Genomic DNA, 20,690 nt, shown 5'->3' with positions numbered 1-20,690 from the left:
GGGCCGCCGGACAGCGCGGCGCGCAGAAGTGATAGCTAATTGGGCAGAGAAAGGGCCCGATTGTCTGCGCGGCCGGAAGAGCGGCCGTGGGCGGCTGAAAGCGCCGGGGAAGGTGGCCGGCTTCGCCCAGCAGCTGCCGCGGAGACGTTTGGAGGTTACGTCAGCGCCGGGCCGCGAGCCTCCCGCCCGGCCGGACAATGCGGCCCTTGTCGGCCCCGAGCGCCGCCCGCGCGCGCTGAGAGGCGCGGGGCCGCTCCTCCTCCGAGGCCGCTCCCGTCCCGAGCTGTCCTCTCCCGCCGGGGAGGCCCCTGCGCTGGGCGCGGAGGGAGCGGGCGCGGCGCCCTAGGGAGGAGCCCCCGGGCTGGGCGGCGCGCGGGGCGCGCGGGGCGCGGGGGCTGCTCCTCTGCGCGGGTGGGGTGGCGGCTGCCCTCGCCATGGCCTCCTGGCTTGGGGGCAGCACGGGCCCCGACCCGCTCCTGGTCCTGCTGGCCATCATCTTGCTGGCACGCTTCCTTCTGTGGTCCTGCCTGGGCACCTACATCGATTACAGACTGGGCCGGCGGCAGCCGCGCAAACCCAAGGAGGACTAGGGCCTCTGCCGGCCCGGGCCGGAGCTCCAGGCACCCGGGAGCCCTCCCTCCGGGAGGGTGTGTCCCAGAGATCTGTCCCGGGGCCGGGGTGGGGGTGGGGCGGGGTGCCGAGCTGGAGACCACCCCCCGCAGCCCACCTGCCGGCAGAGATGGCCCAGCCCTACCAGGGCTGTCCTGGCCACCTCCCGCATCCCACCTCAGGGGATGGAGGGGCCCCCCTGCCTGTCTATCCACCAGGTTGTGGGGTCTCATGTCCCAGTGAGTGATCCTGGCGGTGGGTCTCTCTTTTAAGACTTTCTCAACTTCCAATTCTTTATAAATCTGTTTGCAGGAGGAGGCGCGGAGTGAGCCAGAGGGTGTGGTCTGGAGGGAGGACGGTGGTACAAGAACAGATGTGACCACATCACAGGCCGGCCCTACCTCCTAAAGCCACCCTGGACTCCGCCTCCGGCAGGGAGGACGGTACCACAGACTGTGCCTTGGTTTCCCCAGAGCAGACCCCTGGGGGGTCTCAAGACAGACTGGTGACTGTGACTCCAAGTCCAGCTTCAGCTGACCGTGGACAAACTCACTTTCCCCATCTCTTAAATGGACGCACTAGTCCCTGCTCCCCCGCCCCCCCACAGAAGATTATTACCAGGAGGGTCAGGTGAGGGGTGGGCTGAGCCATCCCCCTCCCCCCTGCCCCCTCCCCCTCCCCCTGCAGTCTGTAACCTGCAGGAAACACGGAGGATGGTTTAGTGAGAAGTCGCAGGACCCAAGGCCCTCTGTTCCTTTGTGCTTTCAAGGATGTGGCTGAGACATCCCTGAGAAGACAGATAGGCAGGGAAACTTGACAGGAGCCCCTGTGCCCTCATCCCGTCACACCCTGAACTAAAGGGGTAGCACGAGGTGGCTCCGTGCTTCTTGATCTGGAAGCAGAGTTGAATCACCCGGGAGGTTTTGGCAATGCCAGTGACTGAGTTCCCCCAGACTGAGAAGCATCGGCTGATTCGAGGTGTTCCTGGCAGACCGGAGCCTGGTGATACCGTGAATTCCAGAAGGACTTGGCTCAGCTGCAATCTTCGGCGGCCGTTAGAGGTCTGGAGTCATTGAGCTGGGTGACTGGACGATTGGGCCCTGGTAGCTGGGAGCCATCCGCCTTGCAGCATCCTGGCAGAAGGGACCGCGGCGTGATCCGTCCAGGCCTGTGTACGTGGCTGTCCTCTGGGCTGTCGTATAGCCAGTGGCTGAGCAGAACTCGTGCCTCTTTGTAAGGATGATTGGTCACGGGGTGTCTGAGGACTCTGATCACCGGGTTAGGGGAGGGTGTGTTCTTGTTCTCTTTAGGGAAACTTATCCAATTTTCTTTAAAATGATCACGTGTGATTTTGCTGATCTTTCTAAGGGAGGGGCATCACATTCATTGTCGTGAGCGTCTACTAGTGGAGGGAAGTTTGCTGGTATTGCCAGGTTTTAAAACAGAAAGTACCATGGCCTGAGAAACTCCTCCATCCTGGGCAAAGCAGCCCCTTGGATGGAGGGAGAAGTCAGATGTTCACACGACACACTGAGGTCTGCCCCACCGTTGAGTGTGTGCGACCTGTGTGTAGCCTGCATGGGACCTGTGTGTCCACATGGACATCTAGATTTGAGGTCCACTGTTCGGTCCATGGGGCTTCCCTGGTGGCTCAGTGGTAAAGAACCCGCCTGCCAGTTCAGGAGATTTGAGATATGGATTCGATCCCTGGGCCAGGAAGATCCCCTGGAGGAGGAAATGGCAACCCACTCCAGTATTCTTGCCTGGAGAATTCCATTGACAGAGGGACCTGGTGGGCTAAAGTCCATAGGGTAGCAAAGAATCATACACGACTTAGTGACTAAGCAACAATAACAATGACGGTTTTGGTCCATGAGCTAATATCCCAGGGTTCTTGCTGGAACCGAGGAGGGGATTCACTCTTCTGTTGGGCTTGTCCAGTGGAGGGAAGGAACCATGGGAGAAGACAGGATTCTGCCAACATTATCCGAGCCCCTTTCCAGTTTCATTGACCCGCAGATTTCTCATCTCTTTTTCTTAAGCCAGTTTACATTGGTTTCTGTTGCTTGCAATTGACAAAATTAGTCATCAGAATTTTGTCAAAATTACTCATCAGAGTACAAGTCTTGTGTATCCACACATTGACAGTTTACAACCTCCTGACATGGGCCTGACTCAGTGTAGGCACTTGAAACCTCGTGGCTGGGTGAATAAGGGGCTGAGCCCTGGTCATACACAGGCAGTGCTTGCATTCAGTGCAAGGAACAGATATAACAAGAGAAGCTTTTTTTTTTCCTTTCCATTTTTCTTTTACATGGAGCGAAATGTCTGGCATTTGGCAATCCTAGGTTGTAGTATGGCAGCTCCATGATGTCATCAAGAACCTACACCCTTCTGTATTTCTACTCTGCCATCCTTAGGGTGCAGCTTTGGTCTTCATGGTTACAAGAAGGCTGCAGCTACTCCAGGCATCTTGAGTGAGTTCCAGTTAGAGAAAGAAAGGGGTGATAGAGAGGGAAAGGTATCTATATCAGAGAGGCAAAACTTCCTAGAAATCCTTAGTTTCACGCCATAAACTAGAATTATGGCCCATGGCATCTCTAGATGCTGAGAAATTGTTTCTTGGCCATTCTTTGTAATTTCAGCCTTTATCCGGAACAGTATTCAGGGGTCTTTGTGTGACTTTAGGGGCATCCTTTTCTGCTAGTTTTGCCCTTGTCTGCCTTTGAGAAATATCAGCCGTGCTCAGCTGTCCTTGGCAGCTCCACCCTGGAGTCAGAGGGTGGAGCTTCTCATGGTTCCTTGGGGGCTCTTAAGAGTTTGGTCCAGTAAGAAGTCCAAGGATGAAAGAAACTTATTCCTTCTTAGAGATGCTTGGAGATGCTTCTTTAGTCACACCTGGTAGCAACAGGCAGACTGCAGCACTTGGAAGGCAGGCAGTGAATAGCTGACGGCTGCGTGAATGGCAGTGAAGGGCAGCAGATGGAGGGGTAGTGCCAACCCTTAGCCCGGAAAGCGCCACCGGGGCTCACAGTCTCACACCGGGGGAGGCACCATGAACACCGTGTGAAGGGAAAGGAGAGCCTGCCCTTCAGGCAGCTTGCAGTCTGGGGGCCAGGAGATGGGCAGCTCGACTGGAGACGAATTAGACCTGCACAAGGAGTAAGGGGCTCTTAACGCCTAAGACTGGGGCCAGTGTAAACTGAAATGTCCTGTAAGCGCGAGACACACCAGATTCTGAAGGCTGGGTGCAGAAACTACTGTAAAATCCAATTAACAATGGTTTTCTATTGATTATGTATTGAAGTGATAATATTTTGGACACCTTGGGTTAAATAAAACTTTAAGATTAATCTCACCTGTTTCTCTGAATGCACCTTAGTGTGGCTACTGGAAAATTTAAAATTACATATGTAACTTGCATTATCATGCATGGACTGTAGCAGACCTTAATAATGCACTGAGATTGTTACGGTGTGTGAGTGGATTGTGTCATGGGAGCACAGAAGGGCACTTCCTAGAGGAGGGGTCTTAAGTGATAATGTAAATACGTCAAACTAGAACCTGTGAGATGCAGCTAAAGCAGTCCTTGGAGGAAAAGCTATAGCCACAGATACCTTTATAAATAAACGTGAAATGAAGTGAAAGTCGCTCAGTTGTGGACCCCATGGACTGTACAGTCCATGGACTGTCTCCAGGTCAGAATACTGGAGTGGGTAGCCTTTCCCTTCTGCAGGGGATCTTCCCAACCCAGGGATCGAACCCAGGTCTCCCACGTCGCAGGCGGATTCTTTACCAGCTGAGCCACAAGGGAAGCCAAAGAATATTGGAGTGGATAGCCTATCCCTTCTCCAGCGGATCTTCCCAGTCCAGGAATCGAACTGGGGTCTCCTGCATTGCAGGTGGATTCTTTACCAGCTGAGCCATCAGGAAAGCATGAAAGAATAAAAATTGATGAATTAAGCGTATGACTCAATAAATTTAAAAGAGAGCAGTAGAAAAAGCTAAGAAAAACAAGGCAGAAATGAAGAGCGGGAACTGATGTATTACCTATGATGGAAGAAACGAATGTATCCAAGCCCTTTTTTTTTTTTTTTAAAGTAAACCGTGAGCTCTCTCTGGTGATCCTGTAAGAGGATCTTCTGAACCACTTATTCTGTGGACGGAGAATTGCCCCCATCTGCCTGGACAGTTCCCACTCGTCCTTTAAGGCTTGGCTCAAGTGTCATTACTTCGGAGAGAGACGCCCGGCTCCCGGCGGCGCAGACGCGAGAGACGCCCGGCTCCCGGCGGCGCAGACGCGAGAGACGCCCGGCTCCCGGCGGCGCAGACGCGAGAGACGCCCGGCTCCCGGCGCAACCGACCACATGCAGAATCGTGGCTGAGAGGAGCTGCCCCGTGCCCAGGGTTAGAGCGGTGGCCAAGAGGAGCTGTACCACGTCCAGGAGGCGGTGGCTGCTTGGGCACCGGAGGGCCGAGAGGAGCTGATCCACATTCAAAGCAGGAGGGGCAGCCTTGAGGAGATACCCCTCGTCCGAGGTAAGGTACAGCGGCTGCGCCTTGCTGGAGCAGCTGGGAAGAGGTACCCCACGATCAAGTGGAATATAAGAATCCAGTGTTCTGGGGAGGAAGGAACAAGATGGCGGAGGGATAAGACGGCGAGACCACTTTCTTCCCCACAAATTCATCAAAAGAACATTTGAATGCGGAGTAAAGTCCACAAAACAACTTCTGAATACTGGAAGAGGACATCAGGCTCCCAGAAAAGCAGCCATTGTCTTCTAAAGGAAAGAGAAGAAATCCAGCTCCACCCACCAGAACACTGACACATGCCTCCCTAACCAGGGAACCCAGACAAGTCACCCGTCCAACCCCACACACAGCGAAGAAACTACATAATAAAGAGAACTCCACAAACTGCAAGAAGAGGGAAAGGCCACCCCAAGCAAAGCAATATAAGCAAGATGAAGAGGCAGAGAAATACCCAGCAAGTAAAGGAACAAGATAATTGCCCACCAACACAAACAAAAGAAGAAGATATAGGGACTCTACCTGATAAAGAATTTCAAATTTTGATGGTGAAAATGATTCAAAATCTTGAAAGCAAAATGGAGTTACAGATAAATAACCTGGAGAAAAGGATTGAGAAGATGGAAGAAAGATTTAATAAGGTCTTAGAAGAAATAAAAAAGAGTCAATATACAATGAATAATGCAATAGATGAGATCAGAAACACTCTGGAGGGAACAAACAATAGAATAACAGAGGCAGAAGACAGGATTAGCGAACTAGAAGATAAAATTGTAGAAATAAATGAAACAGAGAGGAAAAAAGAAAAACGAATTAAAAGAAATGAGGACAATATTAGAGACCTCTGGGACAATGTTAAACGCTCCAACATTCGAATCATAGGAGTCCCAGAAGAAGAAGACAAAAAGAAAGACCATGAGAGAATACTTGAGGAGATAATAGTTGAAAACTTCCCTAACATAGGGAAAGAAATAATCACCCAAGTCCAAGAAACCCAGAGAGTCCCCAACAGGATAAACCCAAGGCGAAATACTCCAAGACACATATTAATCAAATTAACAAAGATCAAACACAAAGAACAAATATTAAAAGCAGCAAGGGAAAAGCAGCAAATAACACATAAGGGGATTCCCATAAGGATAACAGCTGATCTTTCAACAGAAACTCTTCAGGCCAGAAGGGAGTGGCAAGACATACTTAAAGTGATGAAAGAAAATACCCTACAGCCCAGATTACTATACCCAGCAAGGATCTCATTCAAATATGAAGGAGAAATCAAAAGCTTTACAGACAAGCAAAAGCTGAGGGAATTCAGCATCACCAAACCAGCTCTCCAACAAATGCTAAAGGATCTTCTCTAGACAGGATACACAGAAAGAGTGTATAAACTTGAACCCAAAGTAATAAAGAAAATGGCTACGGGATCGTACTTATCAATAATTACCTTAAACGTAAATGGGTTGAAATTTTCAAAAAGGCTAGGAAACAATTCTCATAGCCATCAATAGTTCAGTGTTGAGTTCATGAATAGTTTTTAAAGTTTGGGACAAACTGTAGTATTTGCTATTTGAAGTACTATTTGTAATTGGCATATTACGATGTAACATTGGTCTTCATTTCCAACTTAAAACGCCTAAAAATGCCTAACAGATTTTTAGATTTGTGAATTTTAGTTGAAATGTATTTTACGATGTTACTAAACCTGCAGAAATATTGAAATATTTCAGAGAACTTATTCACTGTACATTTAATTTATTTTATTTATAAAAGTTATGAACTGTAGAAAGTTTTACTTGTTGGGTCAAATGCTTGTTGCTTCAAATGCTTGTTGCATTTGAAGTGCTAGTTACAAGAAAATCAAATACCTTCAATGTATAAATGCTATTAAGTTTTTAAAGGACTCTGGAGTATAAGTAAGTTTGTTTAAAGAAATTTAGTCTATTCAACCTGAATCAGCTCTGTCAAACATTAATTAAAAGCCTCATTTTAAAAAAATAAATAAATAATGGTGGTGGGAGGGAGGGTTGGGAAGCTGGCTGGAGGTGGAGGTGATGAAGTTTATAAATCTAATTAAAAATGAAGTTGCATTTCCATTTTCCAAATCCACCCATCCACCAGCGTACTGTGTCACTAGACATTATGTACGATTTTACTTTGCGACAGAAACCATTACATTTAAAAATTCATTACAGCAAGGTGAGTTAGACACATGATGGATGCAGCTTTAATTCTGCCATATATTATTACAGTTAAAATGTAAATGATGAAAAATATTTTGTGCTTATCAGCATTTATGTGGAAATGTGTTTTACAGTGATATATGATGTTATATTTCTATTATTGTGATGAAAAAAAAAGCAATACAAAAAGACGAAGTGTTTATTAAAACATGAAAAAAAAAAAAAGAAATAAATGGTTTTGCAGCACTGAAGAAATTATAGAAAGTAAATAAGCTAGATCAGACCTGTTTTATGTAGTAATTTTATAGTTTATTTTAATTATTTCAGTTGTAAAATATTGTTATACTGTTAATTAGTTCTGATTGTTCATATTAAACTATTGTAATGCAAAAAAATAAATAAATAAATAAAATTAAAACAAAACAAAAACAAAAAAAAAAAAAAAAAATAAAGTAAACCGTTTCTTTGACACGCTTTCTCTTCCCTGTGTGTTTTCTGGCTGCGGTGGGCCTTGGTGCTGCGCGCGGGCTTTCTCTAGCTGCTGTGAGTGGGGAGTGCTCTTTGCTTCGGGGCGTGGGCTTCTCACTGTGGCAGTCTCTCTCGGTGCGGAGCTTGGGCTCTGGGCACCCGGCCTCACAGCTGTAGCACATGGGCTCAGTGGTTTGTGGAGCAGGGGCTTAGATGCTCATTGGCACAAGGGATCTTCCCAGACCAGGTCCTGTACCAGTGTCCCTTGCATCGCAAGACAGATTCTTAACCCCCAGGGAAGCCCTTCTTCTTGTTGATTCTGTTAAAACACACATGACATCAAATTTGCCATCTTACCCATTTTTAAGTGTTCGTTTCAGTAGTGTTTTTGAGGGGAAGAAACTCACCAGTAAAAGGGACAGGATTAACCAGCCCAATCCAGAAAAAAAGGAGAAGAAAACATAAATTAAAAGGTCTGTGGGGAAATAACTACAGAGATGTGGAAAGCTCAGTTCCCAGCAAACAGGCTCTGGTATATGTGAAGGATTTGGGGAATTTGAAAAATAATGACCCCCAAGAGAAGTAAATGTCTGTACAAATGGATTACCCTTGGAGAAATAAGTCATCTGATGCTGGGAGGGATTGGGGGTGGGAGAGAAGGGGACGACAGAGGATGAGATGGCTGGATGGCATCACCGACTCGATGGACAGGAGTTTGAGTGAACTCTGGGAGTTGGTGATGGACAGGGAGGCCTGGCGTGCTGTGATTCATGGGGTCGCAAAGAGTCGGACACGACTGAGCGACTGAACTGAACTGAACTGAAGTCTACCTTCCTTAAAAAAATGTATAAAGGCCCAGAATGTTTCAGAGGAAGACCTCTTACCATACCCCAAAAGAATAGATGATACAACGCTACTTAAACTCCTGGTGCCTAAGAGAAGGACAACTCCCAATTCTTTTTTTACGTCGTTGTTCAGTTGCTAAGTCATGTCCGACTCTGTATAATTTTATGTAGGAAACATTTATTGAGCAAACTCTGGGAGGTAGTGAAGGACAGGGAAGCCTGGTGTGCTGCAATCCATGGGGTCGTAGAGAGTTGAGCACGACTGAGTGACTGAACAACAATTTGTTGATACCAAAATCCACCAAAAGTAGTACATAAAGGGAAAACGCAGATCACTGTCACTTAGGAATACTGATTAAAAAAAACAAACCGATAAATTAAGCATTACATTAGAGGGATAAAACATGGGGACCAAGTGGAGTGGGTTCCTGAAATGTAAGGATGGCTGAACATCAGGAAATCAGTTAACATAATTTATGATATAAACAACTCCAAGGAGGAAAGCTTTTGATAACTTTCTTTGATATATTGCCAAAGATATTTGGATAACATTCACCTCCAATCTCAAACTCTGAATCAGACAGAAATCGATAATAGGCTGATTTGTTTTTAACCTGAAAAAATAGTTCTCTGTGAATAGGAAAAATACAATGCTATAAATTACCAGGGAAATACCACAGCCCCATAAGGTGCATGCTGCGGTACCCATTATACAGATGGGAACACTGAGGCGCAGGGAGCTGGAGTAATCAATCCAGCAAAGCCTGGGATTGGAAGGAAGATGTTCATAATTGTCCAAATTTGTTCTGGAGGCATAGCCAGCACAGTCAGAAGGATGAAGAAACTAGAGGTGTGAACACTGGGGAGGAGACAATGCATTGTTATTTACAGTGAGATGGAGGACTTTCCTGGAAAAAACGAAGGAAAATCCACGAAAACGACCGACAACAGAATCCAGTAAAGGGAGTGGATCTGAACCAATATGTGGAAACCACCTACACAGCAATTTATCAGGAGCTGTGATGGCATGAAAGACCCCATTTATAAGCGCCACATAAAGAAAAACTACTTAGGGGCCGACTTCATGATGACATGTTAGCTGCCGTGGGTGGTCGAGTTATTTCCTTTTGTCGGTTTTACAGTCACCATGGGTAGGATTCATCGGTGAGATTCATTGGGGGCATGACGCCCGAGGCTGACTGTTTGGAAGGAAGTGGCCGGGGGCAGAGGAAGGTCAGACCTGACCCTTGAGGACAAACGCTACCATACCTGTCTCTCTCACTGCCTACCTTGATGCCCAGTGACCTGCAGGGGAAGCTGGCACCTTTGCCACCTTGCTGCCCGTGCTTGTGGCCTGGGGCTTAGAGATGCCATGGCTACCATGGCACCTGGGGCTGCAGATGGGCCTTCACACACGGAAGATGATGGTGCCTCCAGAGACACGGGTTCGATGCCTGGGTCGGGAAGATCCCCTGGAGGAGGGCATGGCAGCCACTCCAGTATTCTTGTCTGGAGAATCCCCATGGACGGAGGAGCCTGGCTGACTGTGGTCCATGGGGTCGCGAAGAGTCAGACACGATGGCACCCGTGCACGCATAGCCGGTTGACAGTGCTGTGATAGTTAGGTGAACACCGGCAGCCCCGCGTCGCCAGTCTGCGGGTGGGGAGAAGCGGACAGGGCGCAGAGGCCTCAGAAAAGGCCTCATCCGTCCCTTCCTCATTCCCTCAGGTGCCTCCCTCTGCCCAGCGAGTGTGTTCTGGGCATCCCGAGACTGCTGTTCCAGAGGAGCAGGTGGGGGCAGTGACCGCCTCTCAGCCAGGCTCGGCCTCCGGGTCGGGGGACACAGCGGCCCGGCTCCTGCCCCCTTGCCCGCCGGGCTGGGCCTCCCCCAAGAGCAGCCTGCAGAGTCCCCGTGGTGGAGATGAGTCACTGGGTCTAAAAATAAAAAGAGTTAAGTCATGAAACGGCGCCTTTCCTTTTTAAGCCAGATGTGCTGCTGAGGGACTCCCAGCAGCCCTGGGCCACGTCCCGCCGCCGGGGGCTGTCTCACTTGCTCACAGCCACCCGCAGGTTTCCGCACCTGCACAGCCTCGGACCGAGAGTGGGGTGGGTGGAGGGGAGGTCCCTGCCTCCGTGGGGGAAACAGACGAGGTGACAGTAATGACGCGTCAGGCAGACGGTCACAAAGACTGCAACCTGGGGTGGAGTGTCACGAATATACACAGGGGTGCGTGTGTGCTAAGTCGCTTCAGCCGTGTCCATCTCTTTGCAACCCCATGGACTGTACTCTGTCCGTGGAATTTTCCAGGCGAGAATGCTGGAGTGGGTTGCTGTTTCCTTCTTGAGGGAATCTTCCTGATTCAGGGATCAAACCTGTGTCTCTTATATCTCCTGCGCTGGCAGGTGGATTCTTTACCGCTATATATGTGGGAAGGGGAGTTAATTCTCGGGGTCTGGGGAAGGCTTCCTGGAGGAGGTGTCTCTGGAAAGAAGACTTCTGAGAGATGGGGAAGGGACAGAAGCTTGGGCAGAGGTCAGGGGGTCTGGACCATCGAAGTGATACGAGAGGAGGAGTCAGGGGTCTGAGACGTAACAGGGACAGGACTGGGGCAAATTTCACCCCCAGCAGTTCAGGGAGGTGGTCACCAGGGAAGCATGCATCGTGGGGACAAGTCATGGAGAATTACAGGCTTGTTATCATGAGCTTCATCATGAGCTTCCCTGGTGACTCAGATGATAAGAATCTGCCTGCAATGCAGGAGACCCAGGTTCGATCCCTGGGTCAGGAAGATCCCCTGGAGAAGAAAATGGCAATCTACTCCAGTAGTCTTGCCTGGAGAATCCCATGGAGGAGCCTCGTGGGCTACAGTCCATGGGGTTGCAAAGAGTCAGACACGACCGAGTGGCTAATAAACACTCATCATCATCGAAGTGGGGTGGAGGTGGTTGTGTGGCTTCTGCAAAGAGCTGAGCCCATGCACTGAGCTTGCCCATGTCAGGTTGCAGGAAGGCGAGAAGCTTCCCTGGGGCTGTGTGTCTTGGTAGCTTCCCCGGGGCTGTGTGTCTTGGCGAGTTGGATGGGACTTTTCTGGTTGTCACAAGAATTTGGCTGAAGCTGATAAGGTGATAAAAGCCCCACGTTCTTGAGAGGTGCAAGGCTCCTGGTCCCCTCCGAGTGAAAGTGCAGAATGTCCCCAGCTGTCAACCCCATCCCACCCACCTCCAGCCTAAATGGGGTGCCTGGGGGTCATCAGTGAGTGGTTGCCATGGCATTCAGGTGATTCTGTCTCTCCTGGCCAGGCCAAGATTGGGAAGGCTCCATAAAACTACTCAGAGCCTGGGGCATCTGCAGGGGGACGGTGGGTGTGGGGAAGCTTTCTGCTGAGGGGAATCCTGGCTGCAGGATGCTACAGGCTCAGAACCTGGTGGGAGGGAGAGGACTTGGGGAGCTCAACTGAGATTCCTGGCCATGGAGGGTCAGGCACGAGCACAGTCGCTGGTGCCTGCTTCCCTCCTGTGAATCCAGGCAGCTGGAGACTGGCTGCAGCGTCCCCCAGGGCAGAACGAAGAGGGAGACTGTGGGACAAGCTGCATGGAAGCCCTTAGGTGTGGTGAGCGCTGCAGAGACTCCGGATTTTCCCACAGGGTCAGGTCACTGCCCCCATCTTCCTTACTGCCAGGACGCCGGAGGCCCAGCTGAGCAGGGTCAATCCCCAGCTCTCCCTGGGGCGGGTGTGCTGTGGTGGACACCCTGTGGTGGACTGAGCTGTGGTCATCAGGATGTGTAAAGAAGAGATGCAGGCAACTGCCAGCTACACCCTTGAAAAGGAAGAGATTCCCTTGGTGAGGATGGGCAATGCAGTGGAATGAACCCAGCTCCTTGGGGAGCCCCACGGCATGGACATTGGCCACCCTCAAACTCCGGGACTGTCAGAAGAGTGAGGAAATTCTACTCAGTGTGGGCTGTTGCATTTTGGGGCTCACTGTTACAGCAGCTCTGCCCGGGCCCTGCCTAGTACAGCAGGGATGACTCCTCCCCTGTGGACCGAGGGAAACTGGAGAAGGCAGTGTGGGGAAGGCTGGAGCCATCCTGCAGGGACGCCGCTCCTGCAGGCAGTCGGCTGGGGAGACGACCCCCCAGGAGTTAGAGTCTGTGGGGTGGAGATTCGGGAGCAAGAGATGAGGAGGCTGGGAGGTCACAAGAGGCCTGGCAGACACTGCGCATTTGGGTCCCCAGGGACCCCACAGAGGTTCCAGACGGAGGGCCAGCGCCTTGCTCTTGCCACGTGGGCTGGATTATAATCACTCCCACCAGGTGGATGTGTTTCCTCTGCCCCATCCCTCCTCCCAGACCCTGATGCCTAGAGATGGGGAGGCTGAAAGGAGAGAAAAGGGACAGCCTGAGGTTCCTCCCACCCCCCCGCGCCATGAGGCGGGCTCATTTTGGGGCAGACGCGGTGAAAGAGTGTTGAACTTGAGAACACAAAGCTGATTCGGACTTGACCAGACTCATTGCTACTTGTTCCCAAAATGAGTCTTAAGAACAGAATGAATCTTAATTGTGTTCTCATACAAGAAAATGAGTAACCAGCTCCGGGGATCATACTCGAGACATCAGGAAGGGATGGTGAAGGGGGACTCTACTGGGGATGGGTGAGGGCATGGATGGAGGGAGACAAAGCTATGGTCAGTTCCGGGGCTCTTTGTTACACAGCTTAGTCCATATCCTAACTCGTACACCATTTCCACAAACCTTCTATCAATGCATTCAACCTCCTCATTCACGAGATAGATCTCAGCTGCCTGACCTACAGCACAGAGAGTCAGGAAGCGCCAGGACACCCAGGCATCGTTTGTCCGGCCCCTTTCTGTACGGTTTGCCTTCTCTTCACTTCCCTGGAAGCCTTCAAAGCCAGGACCCATGATGATGCCACATTTTCATCCCCCTAAGAAGCGTGTGCTGCCTGTCAGGAGAACCACCTCCTTGGATGCCAGCTGCTCTTATCATGGGACAGAAATCAGCAGAAGAATCAGAGTGAAAAAGCCACTCTCTCCCACCCACTCCTTCTTGCCACTGATAGCAGATAAAGGTGGCCTTGGCAGAAATATGTGCTAGCATCACTGGATTTTGTGTGTGGGTGGGTAGCCTCACATTTGGGACTCTGTTTGGCAAAGCCTTGTGCTTTGGGAGCTCGAAGTCGGCCGAGGTGGGCTGGTCCATCCCTGGAACAGCTGTGGGCAGAGGGCAGGGGGCAGTTGGGGACGTTTTCGCAGAGCCCCGAGGTCTTGGGATCAAGCAAGCTTCGATTGTGGGGATGGGCAGGCAGACGGATGGCCCGAGCACAGCCAATGGCAGGTTCTGTACAATGTGCGTGGGAGCCTGGCTGTCTTCACCCACATTGCTGGGCCCCCACGGTATCTGGTGAGCACTCACCACAGCGGTGTGCACAGCTGTCTGACTGTGGTCTCACCCACCCTGAGCACGTGCCTGTGGGCCCTCTCCTTCCAGCGGACTGGCCAGGGGCCAGCGCAGAGGGAAAGAGAACACTTCAGTTCATCCTCAGCTCCCAGCACTCTGCAGGAAGAACATGCAATAGAAGAGTCACAGCACAGATGAAAAGTCAGGGTCATGGGAAGACAGACAATCCTAAACAAGGAAGGTGAACCCAGGGACGAGCCGGGGGTAGGAACAGGCTGCTTCCGCAGTTGCTGTGGCCGAGGATACAAATTCCTGGCAGCCAAAGGGAGAATCTGCCTGCAATGCGGGAGACCCAGGTTCCATCCCTGGGTCAGAAAGATCCCCCAGAGAAGGGAATGGCAACCCACTGCAGTATTCTTGCCAGGAGAATCCCATGGACAGAGAAGCCTGGCGGGCTACAGTCCATGGAAGTCACAAAAAGTTGGACACGATTGAGAGACTAACACTTTCACACTTTCAAAGGGAGCAGGGGAAGAATGAAAGGTTTAGAGTTTGCTTGGCCATTGAAGAAAATACGACACTTCTCGGGGACAGTAAATGTTCCCTAACACCTATTTGTTTGTTTTTTTTTTAAAAAAACGTTTGCCCCAAGGTTTTTACCTAAATATCATTGGGAGATCTGATGATCATATTGTACTAGTCAGGATTTTCCAGAGGAAAAGAACAGACCAGGTGTACACATATATAAAAAGAGATTTGTTATGAGGGATCATCTCACATGATTACAGAGGCTTGCAAATACAAAGTTTCCAAGCTGGAGACCCAGAAGTCCTGATGTTCAGTGAGAGTCTGCAAACAGCCTGCTGTTTGAACCAGGGAGAGTGGATGCTGCAGACTGTGTCTGAAGGCCAGCTGCTGGAGAAGGCTGCCTTGTTCAGAGGAGCTTGGGCTTTTTGTGCTAGTCAGGCCTTCAGCTGATTGGACGAGGCCCACCACACGGGGCGTGTGCAACCCACAACTCAGTCTGCCAACTCATATGTTAGCCCCACCAGCCTCTCCCGCATCTGGCCATCCACTGTTTCACCGGGGCCTCCACTGGCTGAGCCCACCCAGACCCTGGGGGCAAAGGACTATGGGAAATGTAGTCCTGTTACTATGGCACTCAGACAGGGCTGCAGGGGATCAAAACCTCCCTCCCTCCCTCCCTGCCCCCCAGCATCCGATCCCCTTTCCTACCTGCCTTTATTTTCTGCCATAGAACTTGGTACCAGCTGATGCTGCTTAGTACCAACTGATGCTTGGTACCCGCGGATGTCCGACCAGCTGAGTCAGACACGACTGAGTGACCGAACTGAACTGAACTGATGCTGCTTTACGTATTAATTGTCTTCTCTGGATCGGATTTTTATTTAATGGATTGTCCAGAGTGCAAGCCCAGGAGGGCAGGGGACTGGCCTGCCTTGGTCACTGTCTTGCTCACTTGAGGATGCTGCCTGGCGTCTAACAGGTGTTTAAATCCCCGTCTCTGGGTTGATTGACTCTTCTCACCTCTGGCTACACCCCCGTTCCTTCAGCCCCCAACCCCCGGGGCCTGGCTTCTGGCCGATCGCTGTGCCACAGACTGTCCTAGTCCAGCTGACTGGGCGAGGCTGGACCACCGGCAGTGTCTGTGTCGAGGACTTCTGCCCTAGTCTCGCAGCTTCTGAAAGCAGGCACAGCTGCATCTTGGGTGCTGGACAAACCCCTGTGGGTCGTCAGGCCCTTTACCGGTGAGGAGAAGGTGGTATTACCCTTGAGGGTTAAGGGGCCCTTGTGGGAGCTGGGGGCAGGTGCAGCTACTATTGAATGACTCATATGGGTGAGTGCTTCTGAAGTGGGTACCATTCTGTTTTTCGACCTTGGTTACATGAGTATTTGCTTTATGATTCTTTGTTAAGTTGCACATTTATATTTTCTGTGTGTGTGTGTGTGTTGTGTGTATGTGTTCTAAGTTGCTTCAATCGTGTCCGGCTCTTTGCGACCCCATGGACTGTAGCCCGCCAGGCTCCTCTGTCCATGGGATTTCCCAGGCAAGAATATTGGAGTGGGTTGCCACGCCCTCCTCCAGGGGATCTCCCTGACCCAGGGATTGAACCTGCGTCTCTTATGCCTCCTGCATTAGCAGGAGGGTTCTTTACCACTTGCGCCACCTGGGTTATTTCACAGTAACAGGTTTAGAAAATAAAGTGCATTTTAGCATATTTTACATAAGTAATCCATGCTTGTTACAGAAACATAATAAAGCATTCAAAAAGAAAAAAAGAACGACCCATGCAGACCAATCACCTTCCTAAAAACATTCTGTGTATCCTTTCATGTATTTTTCACAAAACTCCCCTGGACAGGTTGCCATTCCTGGGCCTCAAATCAGCTTTCCCCCCCACCCCCTGCCACCCTGCTCCCCGGCCCACCAGGTGGCGCGTGAGCACCCAGGCTGCAGGCACAAGCGGTCTGACTGTGGTGGGCCCTAGCCCCTCACCGTTGGCACGCAGTCCTCCGGGCACTCCAGGTGCCACTTTGCTCTGGTTATTCAGTGGCTCAGTTCACCCCATGAGCACCTGGGGTGCTCGTTCAGTTGCTGCTTTTCACGCCATGGACGGCAGCGCACCAGGCCTCCCTGTCCTTCGCTGTCTCCCAGAGCTTGCTCAAACTCACGCCCATTGAGTCGGTGATGGCATCCAACCATCTATCTCATCCTCTGTCGTCCCCTTCTCCTGCCTTCAATCTCTCCCAGAATCAGGGTTCTTTGCATCAAGTGGCCAAAGTATTGGAGCTTCAGCTTCAGCATCAGTCCTTCCAATGAACACCTAGGCCTGATTTCCTTTAGGATGGACTGGTTGGATATCCTTGCAGTCCAAGGGACTCTCAAGAGTCTTCTCCAACACCACAGTTCAAAAGCGACAATTCTTCGGTGCTCAGCCTTTCTTATGGGCAAATGCCACTGCAGAGAGTCAAAGCTGGGAGTGGGAGTGGTCACAGGATGGATGACGAATCCTGGGGACACCTGGACTCAGCCTTGAAGCCTGGAGCTGATGGAAGGAGGTGCTTTCTGAGGGGAGGCAGGGCTTTGGGCCTTGTGTGTTGGAGGAGGGAGGAGAGGATGTGTTTGGAGAGCTGAGCTGCCGGAAGGGGGGTGCCCAGTAGCCAGATCCTGGCTGCTTAGTGGAGAAACGAGCTCTTGCTTGCAAAGAAACATCTGTCTGGAGAGCTGGGGGCATAGATGTTTTTACGCATGCCATGTATAATGTGGGAGAGGCTGCCCCACGTTCCCTATGTGTTTATTGCAAAACTCTTATCCGAAGAATAACAGGAAAAATATCACCCCCACCCCCACCACCCCAACAATCCGGTTGTAAACTTTTCATGCTCCCCCTGGGCCACATGCCTGTGCAGACAGGATGGGGGACCACCCATCGGAGACCAGGCCTGTTTGCTCATCGACTTGCTCAGCAAAAGTGTACTAAGCACCTACTTACGTTTTGTCAGAAATGGTGCACCTATAAAACTTTCTTAGATTTTTCTCTCCAGTTTTATCACTTGTGTACATGTTCCTTATTAATCGGGGTATGTTAACTGCTGTAACCACCGACCCCAATTGCAGTGGCTTAATCCAAACAATGTGTATTTCTTGTTTATGACTTTGCAGTGCAGGCTGGGCTGGGACCCTGCTCCATGCAGTCACGTGGGCACCCAGGCCCCCCTCTCCCCGAGATTCCACCAGCCCCCCAGAGTCTGGGAGGTCTCCTTTCGATGCCCTGTGTTGGGCTGGCAGAGGATGAAGAGAGGAAAGAAGCAGGAAACTTTTCTGGCCAGGCCTGGAGATGCTGTATATATTTCCACTACGTTCTGTTGGGTGTATGTGAACCTACCTGCAAGGCAGGCTGGGCAATGTGGCCTAGGTGGGCCCAGGATGAAGAAGGAACAGATGCAGTGAATGTCTGCCTGGTATCTGCGGCAACCCTCACTAACAGATTGTTTAGTTCTGGAACAAACCAAGGTGGAAGGAAAAGGCGGTATTGTCACCAACAGTTGGAGGCTCCCAGGAAAATATACAGGATGACGCCAAGCTGAAGGGGACCTCTGGGTCAGAGCCTGCTTGCTGGCCCGAGTTTGCCCAAATCCTTTCTGACCTTACGGTGGACAGAGACACAGGTGAGCGGGGTTGGGCACAGGGCTCACTGCGGCCGGGATGTCTGGTGGGACCTTACTGGTCGTCACAATAGAAGGATGACCAGAGAGGGTGGGTTGCTTTGTATTGCCTGCTTCTACGCTTGCTGTGGCCAACTTCCTTCTCCTGGGAACGGGGCAGAGCTGAACACTTCTGGGGGACGAAATGTGAGTTCTACATTGCTGGAGGACGCAAGCAGGGGGATGCGCCCGCGTGTCATCAGATCTGGTCAAGTGGAGCCGGTGGGTGGGATTTTCACTCTAATATCTTGCCTCTGGCGAAAGTGGTCCCGTGGCAGCAGGAATCTTGAGCCATGTGGCTGGAGTGGCAGTCCTCTGAGTGCATTACTGCCATCCTGGGCTGTGCTTTCACCGTGTGCCTGGGACCTCCTTCACCCCTCACCTGTGGTGGAAGAACTGCTTGCATCTCCAGTCTCCTTGGCTTACTTTCTCACATTGGGGCAGAACATCTTCAGTCGCTTCCTGACAAAGCAAGGCTCATAGGCAATTGCTTCTCTGAGAAACTGCTTGTCTGAAATGCTTTTTATTTCATCCTTACACTTGAGCGATCCGTTGGCTGGCCATAGGACTCTAGATAGGAAATGATGTTCCTTTAGAATTTTGAAGGCACTGCTCCACTGTTTGCTTGCATCCAAGGCATTCTGTTGAGAATTTAGAAGCTACTCTGAGAACCGATCTTTCGTAGGTAACTGGTTCCCCCCACCACACCAAGCTTGCAGAAGTGTCTTTTTGTCCCAAATGTACTGAAATTTCTCAGCGCTGTGTCATGGCGCAGGTCTGTATTTATTTTCTAAGTTGGGTATTTCAAGGGACCCTTCAGTCTGGAAAGAAGCTCTTCAGAGCTGGGGGCCATCTCGGGTGATTTCATTGAGTGTGCCTTCCGTTCTTCCTCTCCGATCCCTTTGCGGTTCCTCCTATTTGCATGTTGGATCTTTTATGTCTTCTTCCTTCTTATCCTCGCTTTTTTTTTTTCTCCTGCCCTCTCCTCTTTTTATTTTACTTTCTGGGATATTTTCTCCACTTTATTTTCTAATTCTTTTATTGAGTCTATCGCTTCTTCTGCGATTTTTAAGCTTGGGGAGGTTTTTCCTTTTAGTCTTCTGAATGCTCCTTTTTGACAGCGCCTCATTCTTGCTGTTGGGCGTGGTGTCCTTTCTCTCTGAGGATGCTGAGGACAGCTTCTTGCTGTTGACACAGTTGGGAAAGCTTTGTGTCCTTTGGACAGTCACTTTCCTCTGACTTGCATTTTTCTGTTGGTTGGTTTGGTTCCTGTTTGCTATGTAAGAGGCTGTTCGCAGACGGCTGATAGCCTTTGGCTGTCGGCTTGCGACCGAGCTGAGGTGGCACACAGCTCGTTGGAAGTTCAAGAGTTGTTGTTGCTGTTGTTATGTTCAATTGTTCAGTCACGTCAGACTCTGCGACCCCATGAGCTGCAGCGCGCCAGGCTTCCCTTTCCTTCACCATCTCCTGGAGTTTGCTCAAACTCATGTCCCCTGAGTCAGTGATGCCATCCAACCATCTCATCCTCTGCTGTCGCCTTCTCCTCTTGCCTTTAATCTTTCCCAGCATCAGGTTTTTTTCCAATTGGTTAGCTCTTCGCATCAGATGGCCAAAATCTTCTCCAACATGACAATTCCAAAGCATTCACCATTCGAAGTTCAAGAGTGGAGCTCGACTCCTCTTGTAGCCACACTGCTTCACTGGAGAATGACCTGGGCTGGGTTTTGAGCATCCCCTGATGTCAGAATTCGTAGACTCTCCTTTTGGGTGGGATCAGGTCTCAAGGGAGGGCAGGGTCTGATTGACGGTCTTCTGAGAGCCTAGCTGGGGAAGGAGAGAGGATGCAAAATATCATTCAAACTACCTCCATGGTTTTGGCAAGGTACCCAGGCCCTCGACTGGGCTGGCATCTCTTATGTCTTAACTTGCCCAGAAAGTAAGCTTCTTCTTTCAAGTCCTCCCAGTGGTGGGAGTTGGAAAGGGATCTGGGGCTCCAGACCCCTTAGCATCTCAAAAATCTTTTAGCTAGTCTTCTTCCTCATGGCAGCCTCTTCATCCCGATTCCAGCGGGGAATTCGGGAGGATGCTGCTTTGTAAATAAGCTCTTCCCACACCTCTTCACTCTCCCAGGGGCCTCCCGTAGAACTCTTCTTTTTAAGGTCATTTTGCTAAGTCAGTGTTCACCAGCTTGTTTTTCTGTCCTCCATCGAAAATAAGGTTGCTGTAGCGCCTTTGCCAAGCTCCACATCCTTGTGGGTTTATGTCTTTAAAATCCTCTCCTGCAGCACTGGTCGGTACCAGGAAGGATCCGATTAGACGCCAGTCAGTCAGTGGCCCTCAGGGGCCCCTCCTGCTTTCCCCCTTTAACCTTGGCTCACCTCCTGGTCTCACTGTCTGGTCCTCACTACCGC

The 20,690-nt window shown here is 50.6% G+C and overlaps 1 protein-coding gene across 1 annotated transcript; it reads left to right on the top strand.

Moving 5' to 3' along the window:
* The first annotated feature begins 434 nt into the window (after positions 1-434).
* On the top strand, positions 435-590 carry SMIM38 (small integral membrane protein 38). Its single transcript, XM_088832430.1, has one exon. The coding sequence runs from the start codon at positions 435-437 to the stop codon at positions 588-590; it is 156 nt and encodes a 51-aa protein (XP_088688556.1).
* The last annotated feature ends 20,100 nt before the right edge of the window (positions 591-20,690 follow it).

Source organism: Moschus berezovskii, chromosome 25 (assembly GCF_049115385.1).
Source record: "Moschus berezovskii isolate FMDL1 chromosome 25, NW_MosBer_1.0, whole genome shotgun sequence".
In the NCBI taxonomy this organism is placed as follows: Eukaryota; Metazoa; Chordata; class Mammalia; order Artiodactyla; family Moschidae; genus Moschus; species Moschus berezovskii.
Note: the sequence above shows the minus strand (reverse complement) of the source record. Positions and strands in the feature narration are given on the sequence as shown.